Here is a 26,523-nt window from a genome sequence, read left to right on the forward strand (position 1 = left end):
AACCCAATCTATATGTAGATTGAAGTCACCCATTATAACTACTGTTCCTTTATTGCACGCATTTCTAATTTCCTGTTTAATGCCATCCCCAACCTCACTACGACTGTTAGGTGGCCTGTACACAACTCCCACTAGCATTTTCTGCCCCTTAGTGTTATGCAGCTCTACCCATATCAATTCCACATCCTCCAGGCTAATGTCCTTCCTTTCTATTGCGTTAATCTCCTCTTTAACCAGCAATGCTACCCCACCTCCTTTTCTTTCCTGTCTATCCCTCCTGAATATTGAATATCCCTGGATGTTGAGCTCCCAGCCTTGGTCGCCCTGGAGCCATGTCTTTGTGATCCCAACTATATCATATTCATTAATAACTATCTGCACATTCAATTCATCCACCTTGTTACGAATGCTCCTCCCATTGACACACAAAGCCTTCAGGCTTGTTTTTACAACACTCTTAGCCCTTATACAATTATGTTGAAAAGTGGCCCTTTTTGCTTTTTGCCCTGGATTTGCCTGCCTGCCACTTTTACTTTTCACCTTACTACTTTTTGCTTCTACCCTCATTTTACACCCCTCTGTCTCTCTGCACTTGTTCCCATCCCCCTGCCACATTAGTTTAAAGCCTCCTGAACAGCAGTAGCAAATGCTCCCCCTAGGACATTGGTTCCGGTCCAGTCCAAGTGCAGACCGTCCTGTTTATACCAGTCCCACCTCCCCCAGAACTGGTTCCAATGCCCCAGAAATTTGAATCCCTCCCCCTTGCACCATTTTTCAAGCCACATATTCATCTGAAATATCCTCCTATTTCTACTCTGACTAGCACGTGGCACTGGTTACAGTTTACTATATCTGTATTTTACTTTTTGTTTAGGTCTTATGTAAGGTATAAAAACTATCTACAATGTTCTGGTGTTAGATTTTCATCAGCAACAATCTTTGCAAACTTATCAATGAATTTCTCTGCTACTTTGTGATTAGCAGTTTCTGTATCTTTAAAATCCTTAAAAATTTAATGCCTTGCCTTTTCTTAAATTTCTGCAACCAGCCTGTTGAATATTCACAATTAGCTTCAATTTTCAGTTCGTCGTGATAGATCTTTGCCTGTTTCATGATCAGCATACTGTCAAGCGGCATATGTTCACTCCAATGCTGACAAATCCTTTCTTTCAATACATGATTGATTTCTTTATTTATTGCTTTACGCAGTGTTTTGTCTATTTTTCAATAACTTATGTTCATTACATATGTGAGACTATTTTTCATTAACTTCTATTCATTACATTTGTGAGGTCGCTTCTCAGAACTGTACGGGATGCGCAGAGATCTGTGTGTCGCCTGGGAACCTTCCCAGCGCCTTGTGGAATTTTCCATTTGTGACGTCACGTCAGCCCTGAAAACAGTTCGGATTTCAGAGGTTTTCGGAATTTGGGATTTCAGGGATTTCAGGGATTTCAGGGATCCTCAATCTGTATTAAGATCAACAATAAATTACTTAGATTAATTTTTATGCAACATTATCTTACAGTGTTTTGCTAATTCAAAGTGGTCAACAAGTAAAAGAGCGATTCATTTATTTAAAGTTTGTAAATAAATATCTTCTTTCCACTTCAATGTTTTTTTGACATTTTTTGAGTATTTCTCTGAGTGAGAACAGGGACTGATACGTAGGCTTTGCCACTATGGAGGCATTTCCAGAAAGTTAATTATTTACTTATGGAGGTACAGCACAGAACAGATCCCCCCGGCCCTTCGAGCCACACTGCTCAGCAACCCCTGATTTAGCCTGAGCCTAATCACAGACAATTTAACCAATTAACCTACCAACTGGTACGTCTTTGGACTGTGGGAGCAAACCGGAGCTCCTGGGGAAAACCCATGTGGTCATGGGCAGAACGTAGAAATTTCTTACAGTCAGCGGTGGGGGAATTTTCCTTCATTTCTCAGAAGTGAATTAAGGAAAATATCACACTTTTAGTCCTAATTTCTTTGTATTATTTACTGAACTTCAAGAAGAAAATAACTTATACTTTTATAAGGAGATATTTGGAATGTCATCCTTCCTAATATCTTATAAAATCATAATCCCTGAAAAAGTTCCTTCAGCACATTGACTCCATGCTAATCATTAAGCACCTATTTACACTAACCCTACACTAGTCCCATTTTATTCTCTCCAAATTTCCATCTACACTCCCCAGATTCTATCGTTCACCTGCACACTAGAGGCAATTTACAGAGAGCAACCCAACTGTCTTTGGAATATGGGAGGATCCCAGAGGAAACGTATGTGGGCACGGGAAGAACGTTCCCAGACAGCAGTAGTGGTCAGGACTAAGTCTGGTCTCAGGAGCTGTGAGAGTGTGGCTCCACTAACTGTGCCACTGTGCCTTATGTGAGGTTAGAGTGAGAATCAGAGAGAATGATCTAACTTCATATTTCAGAAATGACTTTTAAAGATATAGCTAGATTGGAGAGAGAACAAAAAAACATGAAGGAACTCTTTTCATCAACTCTGCTTGATAAGTGGATTGTGATGAACATGAATATTTTACAGATATGCTTTACCTGCAGGAGAGTGCTATATCTTTCATTTTCAAAGCTCAACCAGTAATTTAAGTTTGAAAGAAAAGATTAGGGAAGAACTAAGGAGACTGCAGGGCATAGATATCATTGAACTGATTGAGTTTCCTTATTCAACTGCTCCTATATTTCCTGGACTTGCAGATGGTACAGTTAGAATCTGTGGTTAGAATCAATGGAGAGGCAAAGCTACATCTACCTCTGACTGATAACTCCCATGGCCTAGCTAAATGGAGGATAGACCTGTATAGTCCCCAGAGACACAGGAGATTCTACAGATGCTAGAAATTTTGAGTAACACACACTAAATGCTAGAGGAACTCAGAAAGTTTCTCCTGATGAAGGGTCTTGGTCTGAAATTTAGAATGGCTATTTCCTTCCCAGAATGCAACCTGACTTGCTGAGTTCCTTCAGCATTTTGTATTGTGTTGCTCTTTATAACCCTTGGCATGTTACATGTTTACTGGCAGAACGAGTTGGGTAAAGCTTCTAAGAATAATTTCAGCACAGCGAATCAGATCAGAGTTGACATCACCAACTACCTAGACTCCTTGTACTCAGCATGTTAAAACAACATATGTGGAGTAACACATTTTAATTTGAGGCAAATTATGAATTTGTTATTGCCATTTGTGAAATTATGAATAACTTGTCATCACAAGCTGTGAAACAAACTGCACTACTTGATCTACATTCTAAGCTAATGTCAGCCTACAAATATGCTCCAGAAACAGAGTAACCCTGAAAGGTAAGGTACAGTACAAAAGGGTCCTCATATAAAATAACAGCTCGCTATGTGGGAGTAATGTATTAGGATTCAAAGAGGATTGCTTACAGAATAGAAAATATGGAATAAACATGTCATTTTTAAGTTGGTAGGCTTTTGCTAGGAAAGTGCCACAAGTCCATAGTTGGGCTCTCAACTACTTACACACTAAAGATGAAAGGCTAGAGAGGAATATTCCAAATTTTCTGATAAAACAAAGCAGGAAACTGAACTGTGAGCATGACGCAGAGCTTGCATTGGGTTCAGATGGGCAAGAATGTGACAGAAGGAGCACGATGTGGGTCAGTGTAAGGTTAATCATATTGGTAGGAAGCTCAGAAACGTAGAACGATGAGCAGCCAGTAATCAACACCCTGTAAGCAATTAGGGAGAAAGTAGTTCTGCGAGATAGCCTGGAATTTATATTAGGTGGCCCAAGATTATGAGATTTATGCAATACAATAGCTAAGGGGAAAATGTTGGGAAAAGTCAACAGAGAAGTTACAATCTCAGTCTCTGAAGTCATGCATGCATCTAATGAACCTGTGCTCAGTCATATGCAGTGGCATTTAGTGCTCTGTGACACATGCCTGCTCACCACTGCACTGATTTTCATCCAAGCATCTTAGAAAAGTGGGCCACTTATGCAGAATAGGTATTACTTAAAAGGGGACCTGGCCGAACAAATCCCAGAACCAGAATTATTTTTATATAACATGAAATTCATTGTTTTGTGGCAGTTGTACAGCGCAAAGACATTAGTACTAAGAGCAGATTGTTACTATAGAAAGCTACTATACATTATCAAATCAAATCAAGCTTATTATCATTCAAGCCATACATAGATACAGCTCGATGAGACAGCGTTTCTCCAGGGCCAAAGTGCAAAACATTCAAAATAGCAAGCAAACATTTAAAAACAGTGAGTAATGTAATTTAAAATAGTGAGCAAAGAAGCATATTCACTTGAAAGAAATATATACAGTCCAAGACCCAGTTGATGGTACAGTCTCCCATCAGTGTGCAGACGCACGTAATCCAGCCTGTCGTACCACCTTCAAACATGTGAGGGCAGCACTGATGGGCAAAGCCAGGCCCCGGCCGAGCTCAGACGCCACACTGTAAGTGCTTCCGCGTCTCACCTGGTCTGCAGCAATTTTTGAAAATTACAAGAATAGTTAAATAGTGCAAAAGAAAGGAATAATGAGTTGGTGTTTATGGGTTCATGGACTGTTCAGAAATCTGACGGCGGAGGGGAAGAAGCCATTTCTGAATCATTGGCATGGGTCTTCAGGCTCCTCTCTGATGGTAGTAATAAGAAGAATGTCCTGGATGTAGAGGGTCCTTAGGTCATGGGGTTCAGGGTTGTGAACCCACTTCAAAACCAAATCCAGGCTAAAATATCTTGGTAAAATTATATTCAGCTGGTTGTAGCTATGATCCATATCATACGGAAGGAAGGGCAATGATTTACTTAACTAACTGGGGATATAACAAAAGTTAACAATTCACTCTGGATGGGAGGCAGTTATTCTATGTCAAGGCATTAAACAGGATTGGGCAATACTGACTGGAGTTTAAGAAAAAGAGATCTTATTTTGAAGTAGCAAAATGAAATGCTGAAAGGCTGTTTCTTCTGGTTAGAGAGTCTAGAAATAATCTCAGGATTATTTTACCTATTTAGGATTGAGATAAAGAGAAATATCTTTAATCGGAGGTTTGTGGAATGTTGGGAATCCTCTATTCCAATGAAATGTGGATATCACTCAATTAGTATCTTCTAGACTGTGATCTGTTTCCTTTAATTCTTTTAGTGTCCAAAAACATCGAGGGTTTAAAGGAAAGCTGGCACTGGGTTGGAAAGTGGATAAGGATTCATGTCAGCCATGACATTGAACGGAGCAGGCCTGAGGAGACATACAGCCTGTTTGTTCTTTCTTATTCTTAGTGTGACATTTTCTCAGCTTGCTCAGCTACATCAACCTCTAATACCTCATCCTGTCACTTCCTTCTGAATTGTTAATCAGACCATCTGTGCCATTTAATTATGCAAATTACGGGACTTTGACGAACCTACCAGTTCCTCATAGAGTTAGAATCAGCATTATTCAGATTGATATGTACAAGTTCCAGAATGCATAATGAAGTTTATCAATTTCTGGTGCCAGTATAGAATCTTCATGAAATCCTCCTTGTTTCTGGATTCTGACGAGTTAGAAAGAAAAAAAAATTAAGCTTGTTTCCTACCATTCATATTTCCCTTCTTGCTACACCCATTGGGGTCAATTGGGATAAAAGGTAGGAAAAGTACTTACAGATATTTAGCATTAGCACATTTTTAAAATAAGCCATCACTGGGTTCAGGTCCTGCAACCATTCCATCGCCTAAAATACTGGTTGAGTTTCAATTCAGTTTGACTTCTCTTAGGGCTTGCCTCTTGTGGGAATTAGTAATTTGCTGGCATGATAAAATAATCCATATTATTGTTAATCAGGGAGGTCAAACTTAATTTTAGCATGTCAGACAATGGTGAGGTAAACTCTGGCATCCATGTGTGCAATGTAGCTTGAATATTATTCCTGGTAATATTACAAGATTTTAGCTCCTAGGATGATAATCCTAAGGTCATTAATACATTTTCAGTGTGAATGTGGGTTTGCTCCTGAAATTTGTTGAATTATTAACACTTAGCAAAAGCAGAAGGACCGACTGTTGGTAAATGAGCTTAGTATGGATAGGTATAGACAGGTATAGATGGATTTTGTATGGAAAAGCTTGTTTCTGTGCTGTATAAGTAGGTGTCTATGACTATTGCAATAGCTTTGATCTTTGATTGGATTCATACTGGAGCATCCACGATGCTGAGAAAGTCGTGAATAGCACATTCAGTGAGTTGGCCACACCGCAGGTAAAGGCTACACAGGCAGAAAGGGAAGGGGTGGCCACTAGACAGCGTAGCAGTAGGCAGGTAGTGCAGGAGTCCCCTGAGGTCATCTCCCTCCTAAACAGATATACTGTTTTGGATACTGTTGGGGGAGATGTCTCATCAGGGGAAGGCAGCAGCAGCCGAGTTCATTGCACCATGGGTGGCTCTGCGGCACAGGAGGGAAGGAAAAGGATTGGGAGAGCTATAGTGATAGGGGATTCGATTGTAAGGGGAATAGATAGGCGCTTCTGCGGCCACAAACGAGACTCCAGGATGGTATGTTGCCTCCCTGGTGCAAGGGTCAAGGATGTCTCTGAGCGGCTGCAGGACATTCTGGAATGGGAGGGTGAACAGCCAGTGGTCGTGGTGCACATAGGTACCAACGATATAGGTAAAAAACGGGATGAGGTCCTACAAGGTGAATTTAGGGTGTTAGGAGATAAACTAAAAAGTAGGACCACAAAGGTAATAATCTCTGGATTACTACCAGTGCCATGTGCTAGTCAGAGTAGAAATAGGAGGATATTTCAGATGAATACGTGGCTTGAAAAATGGTGCAAGGGGGAGGGATTCAAATTTCTTGGGCATTGGAACCAGTTCTGGGGGAGGTGGGACTGGTATAAACAGGACGGTCTGCACTTGGGCTGGACTGGAACCAATGTCCTAGGGGGAGCGTTTTCTACTGCTGTTCAGGAGGCTTTAAACTAATGTGGCAGGGGGATGGGAACAAGTGCAGAGAGACAGAGGGGTGTAAAATGAGGGTAGAAGCAAAAAGTAGTAAGGTGAAAAGTAAAAGTGGCAGGCAGGCAAATCCAGGGCAAAAAGCAAAAAGAGCCACTTTTCAACATAATTGTATAAGGGCTAAGAGTGTTGTAAAAACAAGCCTGAAGGCTTTGTGTGTCAATGTGAGGAGCATTCGTAACAAGGTGGATGAATTGAATGTGCAGATAGTCATTAATGAATATGATGTAGTTGGGATCACAGAGACATGGCTCCAGGGTGACCAAGGATGGGAGCTCAACATCCAGGGATATTCAATATTCAGGAGGGATAGACAGGAAAGAAAAGGAGGTGGGGTAGCAATGCTGGTTAGAGAGGAGATTAACGCAATAGAAAGGAAGGACATTAGCCTGGAGGATGTGGAATTGATATGGGTAGAGCTGCATAACACTAAGGGGCAGAAAATGCTAGTGGGAGTTGTGTACAGGCCACCTAACAGTCGTAGTGAGGTTGGGGATGGCATTAAACAGGAAATTAGAAATGCGTGCAATAAAGGAACAGTAGTTATAATGGGTGACTTCAATCTACATATAGATTGGGTGAACCAAATTGGTAAGGGTGCTGAGGAAGAGGATTTCTTGGAACGTATGTGGGATGGTTTTCTGAACCAACATGTCGAGGAACCAACTAGAGAGCAGGCCATTCTAGATTGGGTATTGAGCAATGAGGAAGGGTCAGTTAGCAATCTTGTCGTGCGAGGCCTCTTGGGTAAGAGTGACCATAATATGGTGGACTTCTACATTAAGATGGAGAGTGACATAGTTAATTCAGAAACAAAGGTTCTAAACTTAAAGAAGGGTAACTTTGAAGGTATGAGACGTGAATTAGCTAAGATAGACTGGCAAATGATACTTAAAGGGTTGACGGTGGATATGCAATGGCAAGCATTTAAAGATCACATGGATGAACTACAACAATTGTTCATCCCAGTTTGGCAAAAGAATAAACCAGGGAAGGTAGTGCACCCATGGCTGACAAGGAAAATTAGGGATAGTATCAAGTCCAAAGAAGAAACATATAAATTAGCAACAAAAAAAAAGCGGCACACCTGAGGACTGGGAGAGATTCAGAGACCAGCAGAGGAGGACAAAGGGCTTAATTAGGAAAGGGCAAAAAGATTATGAGAGAAAGCTGGCAGGGAACATAAAAACTGACTGTAAAAGCTTTTATAGATACGTGAAAAGAAAAAGATTGGTCAAGACAAATGTAGGTCCTTTACAGTCAGAAACAGGTGAATTGATCATAGGGAACAAAGACATGGCAGATCAATTGAATAACTACTTTGGTTCTGTCTTCACTAAGGAGGACATAAATAATCTTCCGGAAATAGTAAGGGACCGAGGGTCTAGTGAGATGGAGGAACTGAGGGAAATACATGTTTGTAGAGAAGTGGTGTTAGGTAAATTGAAGGGATTTAAGGCAGATAAATCCCCAGGGCCAGATGGTCTGCATCCCAGAGTTCTTAAGGAAGTAGCCCAAGAAATAGTGGATGCATTAGTGATAATTTTTCAAAACTCCTTAGATTCTGGATTAGTTCCTGAGGATTGGAGGGTGGCTAATGTAACCCCACTTTTTAAAAAAGGAGGGAGAGAGAAACCGGGGAATTATAGACCGGTTAGTCTGACATCGGTGGCGGGGAAAATGCTAGAGTCAGTTATCAAAGATGTGATAACAGCACATTTGGAAAGAGGTGAAATCATCGGACACAGTCAGCATGGATTTGTGAAAGGAAAATCATGTTTGACGAATCTTATAGAATTTTTTGAAGATGTAGCTAGTAGAGTGGATAGGGGAGAGCCAATGGATGTGGTATATTTAGATTTTCAAAAGGCTTTTGACAAGGTCCCACACAGGAGATTAGTGTGCAAACTTAAAGCACACGGTATTGGGGGTATGGTATTGATGTGGATAGAGAATTGGTTGGCAGACAGGAAGCAAAGAGTGGGAGTAAACGGGACCTTTTCAGAATGGCAGGCAGTGACTAGTGGGGTACCGCAAGGCTCAGCGCTGGGACCTCAGTTGTTTACAATATATATTAATGATTTAAACGAAGGAATTAAATGCAGCATCTCCAAGTTTGCGGATGACACGAAGCTGGGCGGCGGTATTAGCTGTGAGGAGGATGCTAAGAGGATGCAGGGTGACTTGGATAGGTTAGGTGAGTGGGCAAATTCATGGCAGATGCAATTTAATGTGGATAAATGTGAGGTTATCCACTTTGGTTGCAAGAACAGGAAAACAGATTATTATCTGAACGGTGGCCGATTAGGAAAAGGGGAGATGCAACGAGACCTGGGTGTCATTGTACACCAGTCATTGAAGGTGGGCATGCAGGTACAGCAGGCGGTGAAAAAGGCAAATGGTATGTTGGCATTCATAGCAAAAGGATTTGAGTACAGGAGCAGGGAGGTTCTACTGCAGTTGTACAAGGCCTTGGTGAGACCACACCTAGAGTATTGTGTGCAGTTTTGGTCCCCTAATCTGAGGAAAGACATTCTTGCCATAGAGGGAGTACAGAGAAGGTTCACCAGATTGATTCCTGGGATGGCAGGACTTTCATATGAAGAAAGACTGGATCGACTAGGCTTATACTCACTGGAATTTAGAAGATTGAGGGGGGATCTTATTGAAATGTATAAAATTCTAAAGGGATTGGACAGGCTAGATGCAGGAAGATTGTTTCCAAATTTGGGGAAGTCCAGAACGAGGGGTCACAGATTAAGGATAAAGGGGAAGCCTTTTAGGACCGAGATGAGGAAAAACTTCTTCACACAGAGAGTGGTGAATCTGTGGAATTCTCTGCCACAGGAAACAGTTGAGGCCGGTTCATTGGCTATATTTAGGAGGAAGTTAGTTATGGCCCTTGTGGCTAAAGGGATCAGGGGGTATGGAGAGAAGGCAGGTACAGGGTTCTGAGTTGGATGATCAGCCATGATCATACTGAATGGCGGTGCAGGCTCAAAGGGCCGAATGGCCTACTCCTGCACCTATTTTCTATGTTTCTATGTTTGAAAGGCAACTAAATCTAGTTTTGTACTGGATAGGCAACTAAAAGGGTCTGACAGATGTACAGAAAGGTCATTGCTACCAGTTACCATTACTTTAATCCACTTCTCTTTCCTAATTTCAGTAAGATCATTATTTGCTCTACCCCAAGAAGTTTCTGGCTGGTCTCTTTATGACGTATATTTCCAAATTTATCATAGTGTTTCTTGTTTGAGAGTGGTCCATGTTTACCCTCCGTGGGGTTGATGTTTAAACCTTTTGGTGTTCATGTCTAACATTAGCAGAGGCTGCTAATTGGTTAGCTGGAAACGTTGAAGTAAGCTGCCCCAAACGTTTCTGAGGATGTGGAGACAATTTGATGAACTCTCGCTTCATTAAATTTAGAATGGTAGCTCGTGGGTTGTGGTGGCACAGTGACTACCTTACAGTTCCTGTGACTCACGTTGCATCTTTTTTAGTGGGGCACTTAGACATTCCCTCTGTTACCACATGTATTCTGTCAGAATTTTCCAGTTTTGTCCCAAAGTTATCCTGGTTGGTGAATTAAATAGCAACTGTAAATTGAACCCAGTGTAGGTCAAATGCATTACAGGGTGGTTGGTGGATGAAGTTATGGAGATGCAAGAGGAATGGGATGATTATGATGGATGAAGTTATGGAGATGCAAGAGGAATGGGATGATTATGGTGGATGGAGATGCAAGAGGAATGGGATGATTATGGTGGATAAAGTTATGGAGATGCAAGAGGAATGGGATGATTAGTGTTGTTGGTTAATGTGGATGTACTGGCCTGTTTCTGTGTAATATGACACTATGTTTCAGCAGTTTTGGTGCTCAGATGTAAATTATTTCTAATATCAATCTGTGAGTCTTCTTTCTTTCACCTGATCAATTTCTACATCAAACAGGCTGCTCTTTTTTTGTCTCCAGAATACTTCAGTTAACAATAACATGGAAATGCATCAGCCTCACATTTTTTCAATGGTCTTGCATGTTTCTCTTAAAAGAAATTGAGACATCGGAACTAGCAGAGTATTTAAAGCCCCATTTCTTCCAGACCTGGATGATATCACTTAGCTTCAATTTTGAAATAGAGTGAGCCTAAGCTATTTTCTGACTATTTTCCACAATTAACTGTGCTTATTTGCTCCCTCTATTTTTTTTTTGGAAGTAGATAATTTGTTTTGTCATGGAAGTGGTTTTTGACACATACAAGGAGATGCTCGGAGTGGACTTGCAGAATACATCAGTGCTAAGGAAATCAGTGTGTTGTGAAATGTAGAAAAATGGATGACATATATTCACTGAATCAAGAGAAGTCACTATCCTTGAGACAGGTTTTTTTCTTAATCAGTACGCCCAATCTCAACAATGATGAAATATGTTTGGTGGTGTTATGGATAATGTAGAAGGTTGTCATAGGACATTGATAGGATGCAGAGCTGGGCTGAAAAGTGGCAGATGGAGATCAATCTGGAGAATTGTGAAGTGATACACTTTGGAAGGTTGAATATGAAGGCAGAGTACAAGGTTACTGGCAGGATTCTCAGCAGTGTGGTGGAGCAGCGGGATCTCAGGGTCCATGTTCATAGATCCCTCAAAATTGCCATGCAGTTTGATAGGGTGTTAACAGGGTGTATGGTGTGTTGGCCTTCATTAGCTGAAGGATTGAGTTCAAGAGGTAATGTTACAGCTCTATAAAAGTCTGGTCAGACCACACTTGGAATATAGTGTTCAATTCTGGTTGCCTCATTATAAGAAGGAAGTGAAAGCTTTAGAGAGGGTGCAGAGGAGATTTACCAGGGTGCTGTCTGGATTAGAGAGTGTGTCTTAGTAGGAAAGGTTGAGCAAGCTAGGGCATTTCTCTCTGGAGTGATGGAGGATGAGAGATGGCTTGATAGAGGTGTATGTGGCATTGATATAAAAGATAACCGGGGACATTTTCCCAGGGCAGAAATGGCTAATATGAGAGGGCAATACTGGAGGACAGTACAGGAAGAATGTTAGATGTAGGGTTTTTCATAGAGAGTGGTAAATGGATGGAAGGTACAGCTGGGGATAGTGCTGGAGCCAGATATATTAAAGACATTTAAGACACTCTCAGATGAATGAAGAATGGAGAGCTATGTGGGAGGGTTTGTTTGACCTTGAAGTACGTTTAAAGGTGGGCACAATATCATGGGTCGTACTGTTCTATGTTCTAAATAAAACTTTCAGTCATAAATCTGTTGCAATGTTTATAAAAGTGGCTGCAATGTACAAGCCAATCTGTTACAAAGTACTGTAGTATGTTAAATGAATGTCCTTCATTTATCAGTTGGACATCTAGAAATCATCAAAGGTCACACAAAGCCACTAACTAACAAAAGAAAAGCACATGCTATCTACTTTCTACTCATTCAAAGAACGTACACTGTGTTGGCAGTGCCAGCATTTCTTCCCCATTCCCAATTATTCAGCAAGAAGCAAGAGTCAAGCCATCTTTTTGAAATGCTAATGTTATTGTGATGTGGTCACGACTGAAGAGTCGTTGGGTAAGAGATTCTCGGAATTTCTTCCACAGATGAAGGGATGGCAACATATTTCAAAGTCAAGTGAGCTGGAGAGGAATTTACAGTTGTAGCAGCAGTGGTTGTTGAGCTTTGAAGAAGACTCAGTGACTTGGAACAGCACAGTTTACATGGTGCACATATTTTGTCCATGCGCTAATGGTGGTGGATCATCCTGGACCCTGCATGAGTACTGGAAAAGTTCTCCAATCATAAAGCAACACACAAGAAAGATTTCCTACATCTGCAGTGTTTCTTGTGTCCCCAATCATATAGCCAGCATATTTAATTCTTCAAGGAAAACTCTTTGACCATACTTTGTATAACACATTTATCAGATTTTGAGTTTTTCCATCATTTTCAAAAGATTAGGAAAGCAATAATGTTATTTTCATCTTAATAGTGTGGTCCCAAAGGTCTCTATTGAAAATAAAACTAACATGTATTAGAAACTAGAAGCTGCAACTGAATTAGGAATTAAGACCAATGCCCTTGTACACCAAATCACTAGAGATAAAGGGTTATAAAATGTCACTTGGAACAGATATCACTGTTAATACATCAGCCAGCAATGTTAAGTCCAAAACTTACTAATGCAAATGCACCCATCCAATATTCCCAAAGAAGCTCTTCAGTTCTAGTAATATAACCCTGCAGTTCAGGTAACTCAGTACTCTTTGTGCATAAAATCCGTATATTCTCTGCTCTTAATATCTTAGGCGTGTGGAGATGAGTGAGATTATGCTAGATCTTGTGCACTGGGCACACTCCACATGCTTTTCCCATGACTGCAAATGGATTTTGCGTCTCTGCAGTTCATATGAATCTTAAGGTCCAGGTGCAGAGTCTGCTGTGTGTTTCTACCACTTTTCAGTTTTTAGTTTTACAATTTCACAGATTCCTGATCATCTGGCGAAAGAAATTCCTTCTCATCCCTATTCTATATGGACACCCCTCTATTCTGAGGCTCTGCCCTCTAGTCCTAGACTCACCCACTATTGGAAACATCCTCTCTGTCTAGACTTTCAATATTCACCAGGTTTCAATGAGATTCCACCCTCATTCTTTTAAACTCCAGCAAGTACTGGCCCAGAGCCATTAAACACTCCCCATACATTAACCCTTTCATGCCTGAAATAATTCTCATGAACCTCCTCTGCTAGCACAACTTTTCTTTGATGAGGGGCCCAAAACTGCTCTTAATACTCCAACTGTGGTCTGACTGATGCCTCATAACCCTCAGCGTCAAATCCTTGCTCAAATATTCTAGTTTTCTCAAAAAGAATACTAACATTTCATTTGCCTTCCTTTCCACTTACTCAAACTTCATGTTTTGGGAATCCTGCACAAGGACTCTCAAGTCCCTTTGCACCTCTGATATTTGATTTAGTCTTCTGACAAGAACAACTCCACTATATTCCTTTGAACTAATGCCTGCATTTCACCTACCTCCATTTGCTGGGGGCTTAGTTTAACATCACATTGGAGGATTCACCTCTGGCAGTGCAGTTATCTGTTCCCAGGACAGTGGAGACTCACTATCAGTAGTTTTCTGTTGATCATTTCCATGATCTCTACTTGAACTCACACCTTCTGGCTCAGAGAGAGAGGGAGAGAGCAGTAATAGTTAAGACTCAGACATAGCCAACTAAATTTCACCAATCACGTTATGTACTGGGACAGAATCCAACTACAACTACATATTTTGTGTGTGGTCAGATTCATTGGATTTTTGCATCCCTTGCTGCTAGTGTGAATTATTAATGATTGAAAATAGTTATTTTCAATCACTAACATGTCAGTGATCGCAGAGAGAATCTACAGCCTATTTAAGATAACAGCAGACTATCAGTAAACAGATTAAAATTTAAATTTAAAAATTTAAAACTTGAACAGGTCTTTTCTGTGACTCTTGAAATAGATGAAGCTTGTTGGGTTTGAGACTTAAAATTTCACATCTAGGGTTTCACCTGAAGTACACACTCTTTGTAGAAGTTGTCCTTAATTTAACTGCTGCCTGAGAACTTCACTCAGAAACTGGTATGTTAGTTGGAGGAGTAATCTTTTAGATAAGACTTAAACCAAGGACTTGCCCTCTTTTCCAGCTGTTCAGAAAAATATTTAAAATCCTGTCATAATGCAGAATAAGAAATTCTTCTGGCCTCATTGATACCATTCTTCCTTCAAATGACACACCAAGTAACAGTTTGATAAAATTTTCACTCTTGCCTGCTTCTAAAAACAGACAAGGCATATATAGTATATAGCAACATTCACAAACCCACATAAATATGATTAACTGCTATATTGATACTTATGCACACAGACTGCAGCTTAATAAAATGGAGACATCATGCCAGTGCTTTCTTGCCTCACATTAACTGCTGTAAATGCTCTAACCAGAAGTGAAGTAGATGATGTTCTTAAAGTGGACACAATAACATGTCAACACTACACTCAGAATAGCCCAAACACATTACAGTGAGATACTTTGAAGTACAGTCATTGAAACAATGGTGGAAATGTAGTGAACAATTTCTCACATAGCAAGTTTCTCAAGTATTAATATCCTAATTGTAAGAGGAATGATTTAATGGTTTGGTGTAGGAATAAATGTTAGCTAATGTGCCAGAGAATACTTCATTGCATATTGTCAGTGGGATCTTTTACCTGGGACTTCCACGTAACAGCTCATCAGTATCTTGGACACTGATGAACTCTCTGAGCACTGCACTGGAATATCAGTATTTTCTTAATCTTTTCTGTTTCTTCTCATCAGATTAAACAGGTTACGTGGTACAAAAACAGGCATTTCATTTCAATGAACTCATACTGGTGTTCTATTTAAGTCTGCTCCTGTCTTTCCTCCTATAAATCTATCAGGATCACCCTCTGATCCTTCTGTAACTGCTCTCTCTGTGCTGGTATGTTCCCCTACAAATCACACTTAGGAAATACAAAAGGAAGTTCTTTCCCCGGTTTTATATTAATGGTCTCCAACTATGCTTCCCACCCGCAAATGGAAACATTCTTCTTTCCTGATGAGCATACCCTATTCTGCAGCTTCTCCATGATCACTTTCTATTGGTTGGTTTTTTATTGCCATCACATGTAGGGAAATACTGTGAAAAGCTTTTGTTTTGCATGCTATCCAGACAGATCAGTGCCGGACATAATCACTTTCAGGTAGTGTGAAGGAAAACAGAATGCAAAATAGAGTCCAGTCACAAACAAGAGAATATCTGCAGACGCTGGAAATCTGAGCAACACACACAAAATGCTGGAGGATCTCAGCAGGCCAGGCAGCATCCACGGAAAAGAGTACAGTCGATGTTTCAGGCTGAGAGCTTTCATCAGGACTGGAGAAAAAAGATGAGGAGTCAAGAGTTAGAAGGCGGAGGGGAGGGAGGAAGAAACACGGGTATTAAGTGAAACCAGGAAGGTGGGGTGGTGGTGAGGGAGTCCATTGGCAAAGAGACACTGGGCTGGAGAAGGGAGAATCTAATAGCAGAGGACAGAAGGCCATGGAAGAAAGAAAAGGGGAAGGAGCACCAGAGGGAGGTGATGGGCAGGTAAGGAGATAAGGTGGGAGAGGGAACTGGGCAAGGGGAATGGTGAAGTGGGGCATTTTGAGTGTGTGTTGCAGTTACAGAGAAAGTGCAGTGCAGGTAGACAAGTAAGGGCCACAATTGGGGAATAAAGAGTTCACCTTTTAGGATATGACATCCATTCAAGAGTCTGGAACAGCAGGACACGGCTGTATTAAGCTCAGTGGTGCATGTTTTCAAGCTTTCGGATCCTTTGCCTGATGGGGGAGAGGAGAGAGGGTGTCCATTGGGAGGGGTCCTTTATAATGTTAGCTACAAGAATTGTTTACAAACACCCTTAAGTGTGTTCGAACCACAGGTTTGACATAATTTCACAACTATCCAATTCTATCCCTATAGGAATAAGAATGCACTTTAATAAATTCAATAAAACCATGACCGATCTCTTAGCTCAGCGTCATTTTCCTACCGTAACTCGATATTCCACAATTACCTTAATATCGAAAAATCAATTTATTTCTGTTTAAAAATAATCGAAAGAAGCCCCGTTGCTGGGTTTATTTCTTCTTCTATGGCTCCTGATGCAAGTTTTAATGAAGAGCATTTGGCTCCCATACTTTCTGATAAAACATTAAAACAGATCAACCCATTTTGTTGTCCTGTATTAATAAACAGACGGAACTAACATGCAGACGGATGTAACATTTTTTTCAGACAACCCCGCCGAACTGTTTGTGCCAACTGAGCGGTTGGAGATGCCACTGTTTCTCCTCGAGAGGGCGACGCAATCAAGCATTTCGTCCACATTAACGATTGCAGTTTGGACGCATTTCCGTCTCTCTGACGCTGTCTGGGGCTGGAAAGCAGAAATCCGCACGAGAGCAAGGATATTGACATGTTGAAGGGAGCGGGTGAAGATCGCGGCGGAGGCTGCACTCCTGATACCGGCTCCCTGGCACAGTCGCTGCTGTTCGCCAGCTAATTGTCGCCAGCGAGATTGGAACCAACTTGCTGTGGGCGATCCCAAGTGCCGGGAGTTGCTGCGGAGTTTGAAGTGAGCAGGATCGCGGCTGGAATGTTAGTGCGGTGACGTTCTGGAAATGACCTGTTTCCAATTAGTATCGATACTGCAGGTTCCAGCTGCCCGAGCCGGGGCCGAAGGCACGGAGATGCAACGCCTGCCTGTTTCTAGATCAGCAAAGCGTTTCTCGCGGGGCAAATATTTTTTAATTTAATATTTTAAATATCTTTGTCCTGCAAAGGGAAACTTGGGGAGGCAGCCAACATTTCGAATTATACATTTTCTGATTAATCGTATCTTTAAAGTGCATTGAATTGTGACGGGCTTTTGAAGGTTTTCGTCTTTGATTTGAGGAATAACAAAGTTATTGATTGGATTGAAGAGAGGATTTTGGAAACAATTCCAAGTTGTGTCGTGGGCCTGAGTGAATTGTTAACATTTTATGGATCAGGTCGGATCTGTAAATGTCAGTGAAAGGTACGCTGTTAGCTTTGGGACTAGAAAGTCGGATTGTCCTGCTTCGTTTTTTAAACGTCAGAATTTATGTTGCATCCCCGTGACTCGACTATTCGAACTTGTACAGAGGAGATAATCAGTCTGTCTGCGAGGGAGATCTGACTTCAGCGAGTTTGGACTTTAAAGGTGAATTACGAGACTGACGGGATAATGTAGCGAAAGCTGGCGGCGATGGTGACACGCTGCGAGCACCCGACACCAAGCGGCTTGTGACCGGCTGCATGCAGCATATTGCTGCCGGGGGCTTCTGACTTTCCTTCTTCCCCGATAAAAATGCAGTGCGGCAGAGGTCAGCGACGTCTGGTTTAGTGGGGGATGTAAGATAGGCGAGAGAAGTCTCGCCTATTCCCCGATTCCCCCCCCCCCCCCACTTCCCCTCTCCCTACATCCATGCTTCAAGATGGATGAGTCTTCGTTGCTCGACCTGCTGGAGTGTTCTGTGTGCTTGGAGAGGTTGGACACCACGGCCAAAGTGCTGCCCTGCCAACACACCTTCTGCAAGCGTTGCCTGGAGAAGATCGTGAGCTCCAGGAACGAGCTGCGGTGCCCGGAGTGCAGGATCCTGGTGGACTGCGGCGTGGACGAGCTGCCTGCCAACATACTGCTGGTGAGGTTACTGGATGGGATTAAACAGAGACCGAGGAATGGAAGGTCAGCCCTGACCCCTGGCCCAGGGTCATTTGCCTCGGGGAGTGCTGCTTGCTCAGTCTCCTCCTCTCTGGGGACAATGCTGAAGGATCACTCCGCGACCGCTAATTGCAGTTCTCCGGGAAAGGTAATGTGCTGATGGAGTCCTTTAACTTATTACATACCGGACTGCTTGAACAGAGTATCTTCTTTGTGTGGTTGTCTGATGTAGGAGATGTCTGAGGACATGACATGCCCAAGTCTGGGTCTTGACCTCTCAGTCAGATCTTTCATGAGGAATTTTCTAATTTTCATTAGCATTTCCCACCGAGACTACACAATCTGATATGATGATGTTTGACCAGGTTGCCCTGGAATTCCAGCTTCCATTCTCCCTGGTCTTCCAATTTTAGTTGTTCGATCATGAAAGCTTGTTCCATCAGAACTTTCTGGAAAGACTTTGTATCAGTGCCAGTAATAATTTATGCACGAGCAAAAAAAGTAAATAAATTTTAAGTATTATTTTTAAATATTTTTTTTAATAAATGATTTTTTCTTTAAAAAAAAGTAAATAATTTTAGGTCTGGACTAAAAAGGCTAATTATGCCCCTATCAAATCAAATGGGAAGAGTTAGATTGATTGTGGAGCAGATTTATGTAAGTCCCCACAACAAAATGGGCTAACGCGCCTGTTACGTGCTGTACTATTCTATGTTCTAAATTGATAATTTAGAGTAATTTGGGTAATATGCTAAGAGTAATTCATCAGTAACCATTAAGTCCTTTGGGTTGGTTTTATACTTCTGCTAGTTTAGTTCAGTTTGAAAATTGCCATTTGGTACTGATGCAATTGACAAAAAACGTCCTATGAAATGGGATACTGAAACTGAAAAGAAACGAGGCTCACTCACCAATGTGGCATGTAGAGGCTTCCACTCCTCCCCCTCCCAAATTTTCCTTTCAGAGAGCCAGATGTGCATGAAGGAAGCCAGATGACAAATTGATAAATGGGTGGGCTGTGTTTGCAGGCTAGCAGCCATTGTCACATAGGATATTCACATTAAAACTATGATATGTTGCTATCATGTAATTACACTGTCGCTTTGGGTTTGAGTGATGGGAAATAGCACATGGTAATGTGTAGGTGAGCGACAGTGAATGTTTGATGACATTATACTCTTGAAGTACAGTTGATAGAATTGGCCATCTACATAGACCAATAGATGTGTTTTAGAAGGATTTGCATTTTATGACAGATAGGAGCTAAAACTCAATTTGTAATTATCTGCATCATTTGTAATGTTTTAATTTATATTTGTTTTTAAAGAGAATATATAGGAGTTACTATTAGTAATAGACATTTCACAATAGTTTAATCCTAGGTTACTGGGGGCACAATTGATTGCTCAGTCATAGATCTGCCAGCATCAGCTTCGTTTAATTATAATGTAGGGAGTGTAATAGTACTGAATCCATTTCATCATCTACATCATTTGAATCGGATGGAAGACCTGCTATCTTTTCTGCTGGGATACCAAATACCTACTTTGTATGCATTTGATTACATTTACTGATGACATAAAACTCAGTTTGATTTCACAATGGTTCCAATCGTGGGTTGATGCAGTTCATAACCTATTATATTCAGAAATCTGGTTTGGAACATTTTCCCTATTAACTTCCCTTATTTATGCTACGCAACTTCTCTGAGACTGCAGTGCACTGATAGCTCAAAAGTTTAATTTTAAATACTCACTGGTCAGATTTACAAAAATATTTTTGATCTTTAAGCAATGATTTTCATTGAAACCCTAATAAAATGATTTTTTATGCTGGACCAGCAGCTAACCGAATCAATTGACACTGGAGTTTATACCGCACCAGTTTCACGTTTCAGAGCATGTTACTGGATGGTGTCAGGATTGTTGTCTTCTGGGCAATGAAACTGTTAAATACATTAAAATAAAATATTGCCTTTATAGTACTTTTTGAGAAAGCTCCTTACATCAGGTTCACTTACAGTTCAAACACCTTATTGAATTTATTCCATCAGATGACAGGAGTTCTCAAGTACCTTTTTCCCCAATTGTACTGCGATGATTGAAAGTGATTTTGAGTAAGCCATTTAACTGCAGAGAACATTGTGGCCAAACCCAGTCCTGCTGATAATTATGCGTGTACATCTAAAATCAGATTAAAGATGAGCTCTATTTGTCACATGAATGTTGACACATATCGTGAAATATATCATTTGCGTCAAAGACCAGCACAGTCTGAGGATGTCTGGGGGCAGCCCCCAAGTGTCGCCCTGCTTTTGCGGCTAATGTAACATGCCCACAACTTACTAACCCCAAACGGTACACGGAAGGGAATTGGAGCACCTGGAGGAAACCCATGCCACTGGTTAACATAAAAACTCCTTACATACAAAGGTGGGAGTTGAACTCCAATCACTGGCAGCGTAAAGTGTTATACTAACCACTGTGTTACAGTGCTGCCAGTCTTGAAGACGAGTGCTAAGTGCAGCATGTCAGCCATTCCTCTGTCTGAAATCAATTAATACGCAGGCAAATGATCAAAAATGAAATTCCACCATACATAATTTCACCATTGCCTGTGAGTAAATTAGCTAAATTATTGGGGAGGAGTTTTAGACCACAAAATCGAGTTGTGCAGGAAAATCCAGAACAGGCTGTTCATTGCCTTGTCTAATTCATGATGAGAATTAAATTCATTAGTTCTCCCACCTGGCTCAGAGAAGGAATGCTCACTTAAAGATTTGGCAACTGTTCTCCCTACTGAGTTATAAATTAGTCACATTGTAATATTAAGTTATTTCTTGATTATTTCAAGTGTGTTCATTAATAGTTTAGTTATAGTACCTGTATGGAAACTACCAAATATGTAACTTCTCCTCTCTGCAGCAGACTATTTGTGTCTCCTTATTAAAGATTTGAGATTGACAGCTTGCTTCTAACCTTTAAAGAAACTTTCCCCCTCTTTCACTGCAGCTGGGCTGGTGACAGAAGTGTTCCTGTTTGAGTTTATTTTATTAATTTGTTCAGTGATGTTTTAATTGAGGTTTACTGCATTCCTTCATTTGTTGACATAATCACATATTGCAGTTGTTCTGATGCAATTAATTCAAACTGAATAGATTGTCTCCACAAATTGGAATTAATTGTGATAATGTCAGGAAATAGGATCTGGACTGTGAGTGGTTTGGAATTAATAGGATTGTTGTCCTGGGCTGTATTTGGGTCAAGGATGAGCACACAAAGTTGTTAGCCTTTGTTGGTGCTAGATTTCACTATGTGAATAGTCTTCTGGCCGGGTTCCCCGTTAAATTTGAAGTCCTCTAAACCTCTGTTGCCTGAGTCTTGGCTTCCATCAGGTCTCACTCACCTAGCGCCAGTGTGCTTGCTGACCTTTGCTGGATCCTGACTAAAGTAGAATTCTGATTATAAATCAATCACCCCTATTTTGAAAGACTTCAGTTTCTCACTGACAGTAATGTCCTTCCCAATTTCTAGGATACTTGCCCTCATTCAACTGTATATGAGGATGCCTGATTTGTAACTGCTGACTGAGTGCCTTCAGCGACCACAGGCTAATGCCCTAAAATTACCTCCCTAAACCTTTCTGCTCCTATTTCCGCCTTTAAACCATACTCTAAATGCTGCCTCCTTGATATTCATGTGTTGTATATGACACTGGTGTCAAGTGCCTGAGACATTTTTCTTCATTACGTGGACTTTATAACAAAGGATACAAATTGTATTATCATGTTTTAATGGTATAAAGACAACATTGTGGATCACCTTAATGCCTTACCACAGAAATCTTTGGTATACCCTTTGCAACACTGAACAAAAACTGATATTGGTTATTTCACTGTGATATCCCCTTTTGATGTGTTGAATTTCTCACATCTGATAGAACTTAGTCCAGTAGCTGTGGTCTTTGCAGCCAGTTCCTAAAGGGGTAGATTAGAATAAAAGCAACACTCCACTAGCCACTGAACGAATCAATGGATGCTACACTAATGGGAGTGGAATGGCATTGGCCTTGTGCAACTTGGTACAGCTAAGCTCTACCACCAGGGCAGTCCCTGTAAGGATGTGAAGGTAATCTACATTTTGGGAAAACATCCAATGCAGACATAATGGTGCTTTGCTCTGCTTGCTCTTGTGCATTGAAGGGAACTTTAATGAAGTCTTGTGTCATTGAGTTTGTAACTTGGCTGACATCTGAGGGTAGGAAGGTATGTATGAGATTGTGCTTGAGATGCAAAAGGTCACACAGACCTTGATGAGTAAGAATGTTGTTTGAGTTTTTCCCCCCATTAAATAGTATAGTTTCAGGGGAAGTAACTTGTGTTTAGTAATTAAAGAAGAGAGTTGTTTTTTTAACCAACTAGGTTGAGGATCTTGCTGCAGGTGAATTGTGTATTCAGGGGAGTTTTATGATAAGCTGCATTGGGAAATAAATCTTACTGAGAGGTCAGAAGTAAAATTTTCAATTGAAGATACGATATGTAGGAATGTGAACCAAATTGATGTACTGAGGTTAAGCTAATGTCCAACATCATCAACACAAAGTTTTGTATGAAGTTGTACATGGAACTTCTTATTATATATTGCATCCAGCAGTTCATGTGGTATTTTGGATGAATCTGGTAACTAACTGAGAAATGAGAAGAGAGCTTTAGATGAAAGTTGTCCCAACTTTTGAATACTGATTTATTTCACATGTGTCACTCCTGTGAGTGACAGTATGTTAATGGTTTCTGGAATGGTGTTGATCCAAAGGCATTTTCCAGGTGAAGCAACAGTTTGCTTGTGTGCCTTCCAATTTGGTGTACTGCATTAGTACAACTGTGATCTTTTCTACATTAAAGAATCAAATGCTGAGCAGGAGACTGCTCCACATTTATTCAATCTTCAAGGCTGAGCCTGTGCTTCCACTGGCCTGTCATTTTAAGTTTTCATCGCTCTTCTGCTCTGTCTTTGATACCTTGCACTCTTTCAATAAACATCAGTAAGAGCTGAAGGAACATTCGATGTAGTGGACACATTACAGCCATTAGGATTGATCATGTTTCACCAAACGTGCTTTCCCTGTTTGTGTCAGAATTGGGCAGTTCTAGAGGGCATCAACTGTAACACTAACTCTGTTACGCTGATCTCTCTGCACTGATCCACTGCGTATTCCCCCCCCCCCCCGTTTTTTTTGCTTTTCCAGCAGCTCAGTGCTTTGTATCTCTCAGTTCCAACATTTTTTTGTATCTTTCACTCTGTCCTCTTTCATTCTCTTCTATGTACATCTCCTTCAGACAGGTTATGTACAATTAAAGAGACCTCACACTTTAGCCACAGGACTCTGGGTCTGGCTCCCAGCTCACATTATGGATTAAGAGAGGAGTCTGATGCTGTACCATAAAGATTTCCATACAATTAGATGCTAAATTATTAGAGTTTTACTGGTTTGTTGTGGCAGTCTTTGGTGTTTACTCTATCACAGACAACTCCTTTGTTCTTTCACTCTTTCTCTGCAACTTGCAACGTGTTTTTGAGCTTAGCTCTGATGAAAGGCTACTGATCAAAAACATTAATTAGAATTTTTTTATTGATGCTCCCTGATCTGTGGAATACTTTGAAAATTTTCTGCTTTTATTTCAGATTTCCAACATCTGTAGTTTTCTTTTTGCTTTTCAATCCTGCACGGGTTAGCCATTTAGTTTTCGGTTATGAGAAAATGTTCCTGCTTCTGGAATTAACCTAATTAGATGATGTTTATTTTGATTTTTTACACATCAAGAGTAACATATTTATTGACTTTGATGTTTAAGAACCAAATATACAAAATGCTGAATATTAAGTCTGTGTTACTTTTGAAGTTATTTGTAAGACTGAACATGCTTAAAATCCATTTAATTGTACAAGTACATATTACTCAGTATGTAGCCAAACAATACTTGTACATGTCATGAGGGGACATGGATTGATAACTAAATAAAGGCACTATAGTATATACCTTGTCAATTTAGGAGTCTCACTACGAAATGTGCCTCGAATAATTCAGGTCATGGACTGCAACTATATTTTAAGAGACATTTGCAGTTAAAAATGACTCTTGAAATAAATGTAATGGAGTAAAACTTGCCCATCCTCTCCTCCTACCACTGTGCTCAACATGAATCAGAGAAATTCTTCTCAAGTTTAAGTAGAGGAGGTAGAATTTAAATTGGAGCAGTTGTTCATTGCTTGAGGAGCCACCAATGTTTAATCGCATTGTTGCATGAATAGGGAATGAATAACATACTCCTTTTGTAATTTCTTATGTTCCTAATCTTAAAGATTGTAATTTAGTTGGGTTGGGGAGAATTAAAAAAAGTTACAGCTAGTAACTCAATTCCTGTGCCTGGATATCAATGTAACTAATACTATAATTGTTTCCTAATCCTCTGGTACTGTGTTCCTACCTTTCTTAACTACCATTATCGCCTCACCATCAGAAAATCTCCAGATACACTGTGTCTTTGCACAGTAATGTGACTATCAATTGATGAAATTTTCTGAATCTATCATGATGATTTTGCAGAACTCCGTATTTGAATCTGTCAAGTTGCATTTCCGTGCTGTCACTTTTACAGAATAATGTCAATGATTGCTGATAGTTTAGTTGACATTTGCTTTCCCAAATCAGTTCTTTTCTATACACAGCCTGCTGAGCTTTCCAGTATTTTTTGGTTTTATTTTCAAATTTCTAGCATCTTCAGTGTTTAGTTTCTGTTCATAATGAGTTAGAATAAGCTGTAAGTTCATCTGGCTATTCGGAATTTTTTCAGCAGCTTCTGGGATGCATAAATTCATCAGTGTTTTTATATACATATTCAGTAGGTTGAAATATCTCTTGTCTACGTTTTATTGCCTCTTTTCCATTTAAATATAATATATTGCAGCTTGAAATTCCAACTTACTTGCCATCTGGCATAACAGTGTTTCAACAATTGCAAAGCTGTGTTAACGAATTTAACAAATAGTTAAAAATTCAAGCTTCTTATGATTACTGGCCCAGTTCTTGCATTGGTAAATTAACTTTGATGACCTCTGGGCTTCCCATAGTACTTTATACCCAATGAATACATTTCAAATACAGTCATTGGAACTGTAGCAATAGTAAAGGCCAAGTTTAATGTTTCAGAAGTAGAGTATAAAGTATTATATATATTTTGCAATGCAAATTATATGCATTGGTCATGATCTTTAAAGAATCACCAGTTCTGGCATGGTCCCGGAGGACTGGAAGAATGCAAATGTCACTCCACCCTTTAAGAAGGGAGGAAGGTAAAAGAAAGGAAATTGGCCAGTTAGCCTAATCTCAATGGTTGGGAAAGTGTTGGAGTCTATTATTAAGGGTGAGGTTTTGGTGATAAAATAAATCAGTCAACATGGTTTCTGTAAAGGGATATCTTGCCTGACAAGTCTGTTAGAGTTCTTCAAAGAAGTAACAAGCAGAGTGGACAAAGGAGAGGCAGTGGATGTCATTTACTTGGATTTTCAGAAGGCATTCGATAAGGTGCCAAAATGAGGCTGCGTAACAAGATAAATTTCTATGGTGTTACAGAAAAGATACTGGCAAGGATAGAGGAGTGGCCGACAGGCGGGGGAACGAGTGGGCATAAAAGGGGCCTTTTCTGGTTGGTTGTCAGTGCTCCTCCGGCATCAGTATTGGGACTGCTACTTTTCACATTGTCAGTGATTTGCATAATGGAATTGATGGCTTAGTGGTAAAATTTGCGGATGATATGAAGATAGGTGGAGAGGCAGGTCATGTTGAGAAGCAAGTGATTTGCACCAGGACTTAGACAAGTTGGAAGAATGGGCAAAAAAGTGGCAGATGGAATACAGTGTTGGGAAATGTATGATGATGCATTTTGATAAAAGGAACAATGGTATGGACTGTTATCTAAATGGGGAGAAGGTTCAAACATCAGAGGTGCAAGGCTTCCAGAAAGTTAATTTAAAGGTTGAGTCTGTGATAAAGAAGGCAAATGCAATGTTGGCATTTATTTCAAGAGAAATAGAATATAAAAGCAAGGAGATGATGCTGAGCCTTTATGAGACATTAGTCAGGCTGCACTTGGGGTATGGTCAACAGTTCTGGGCCACATATCTCAGGACGGATGTGTTGTCA

At 40.5% G+C, this 26,523-nt stretch overlaps 1 protein-coding gene across 2 annotated transcripts in view; it reads left to right on the forward strand.

Annotated features, from left to right (window-relative positions):
• The first annotated feature begins 17,001 nt into the window (after positions 1–17,001).
• LOC140726772 (E3 ubiquitin-protein ligase SH3RF3-like) overlaps positions 17,002–26,523 on the forward strand; it is a 328,412-nt gene continuing 318,890 nt past the window's right edge. For both annotated transcript variants that reach the window (XM_073043582.1, XM_073043583.1), the window contains exon 1: positions 17,002–18,472. In XM_073043582.1, the coding sequence (XP_072899683.1) occupies positions 18,098–18,472 (375 nt within the window). In that variant the 5' untranslated portion in view covers positions 17,002–18,097. The remainder of the gene's footprint in view (positions 18,473–26,523) is intronic.

Source organism: Hemitrygon akajei, chromosome 4 (genome assembly GCF_048418815.1).
Source record: "Hemitrygon akajei chromosome 4, sHemAka1.3, whole genome shotgun sequence".
Classification (NCBI taxonomy): domain Eukaryota; kingdom Metazoa; phylum Chordata; class Chondrichthyes; order Myliobatiformes; family Dasyatidae; genus Hemitrygon; species Hemitrygon akajei.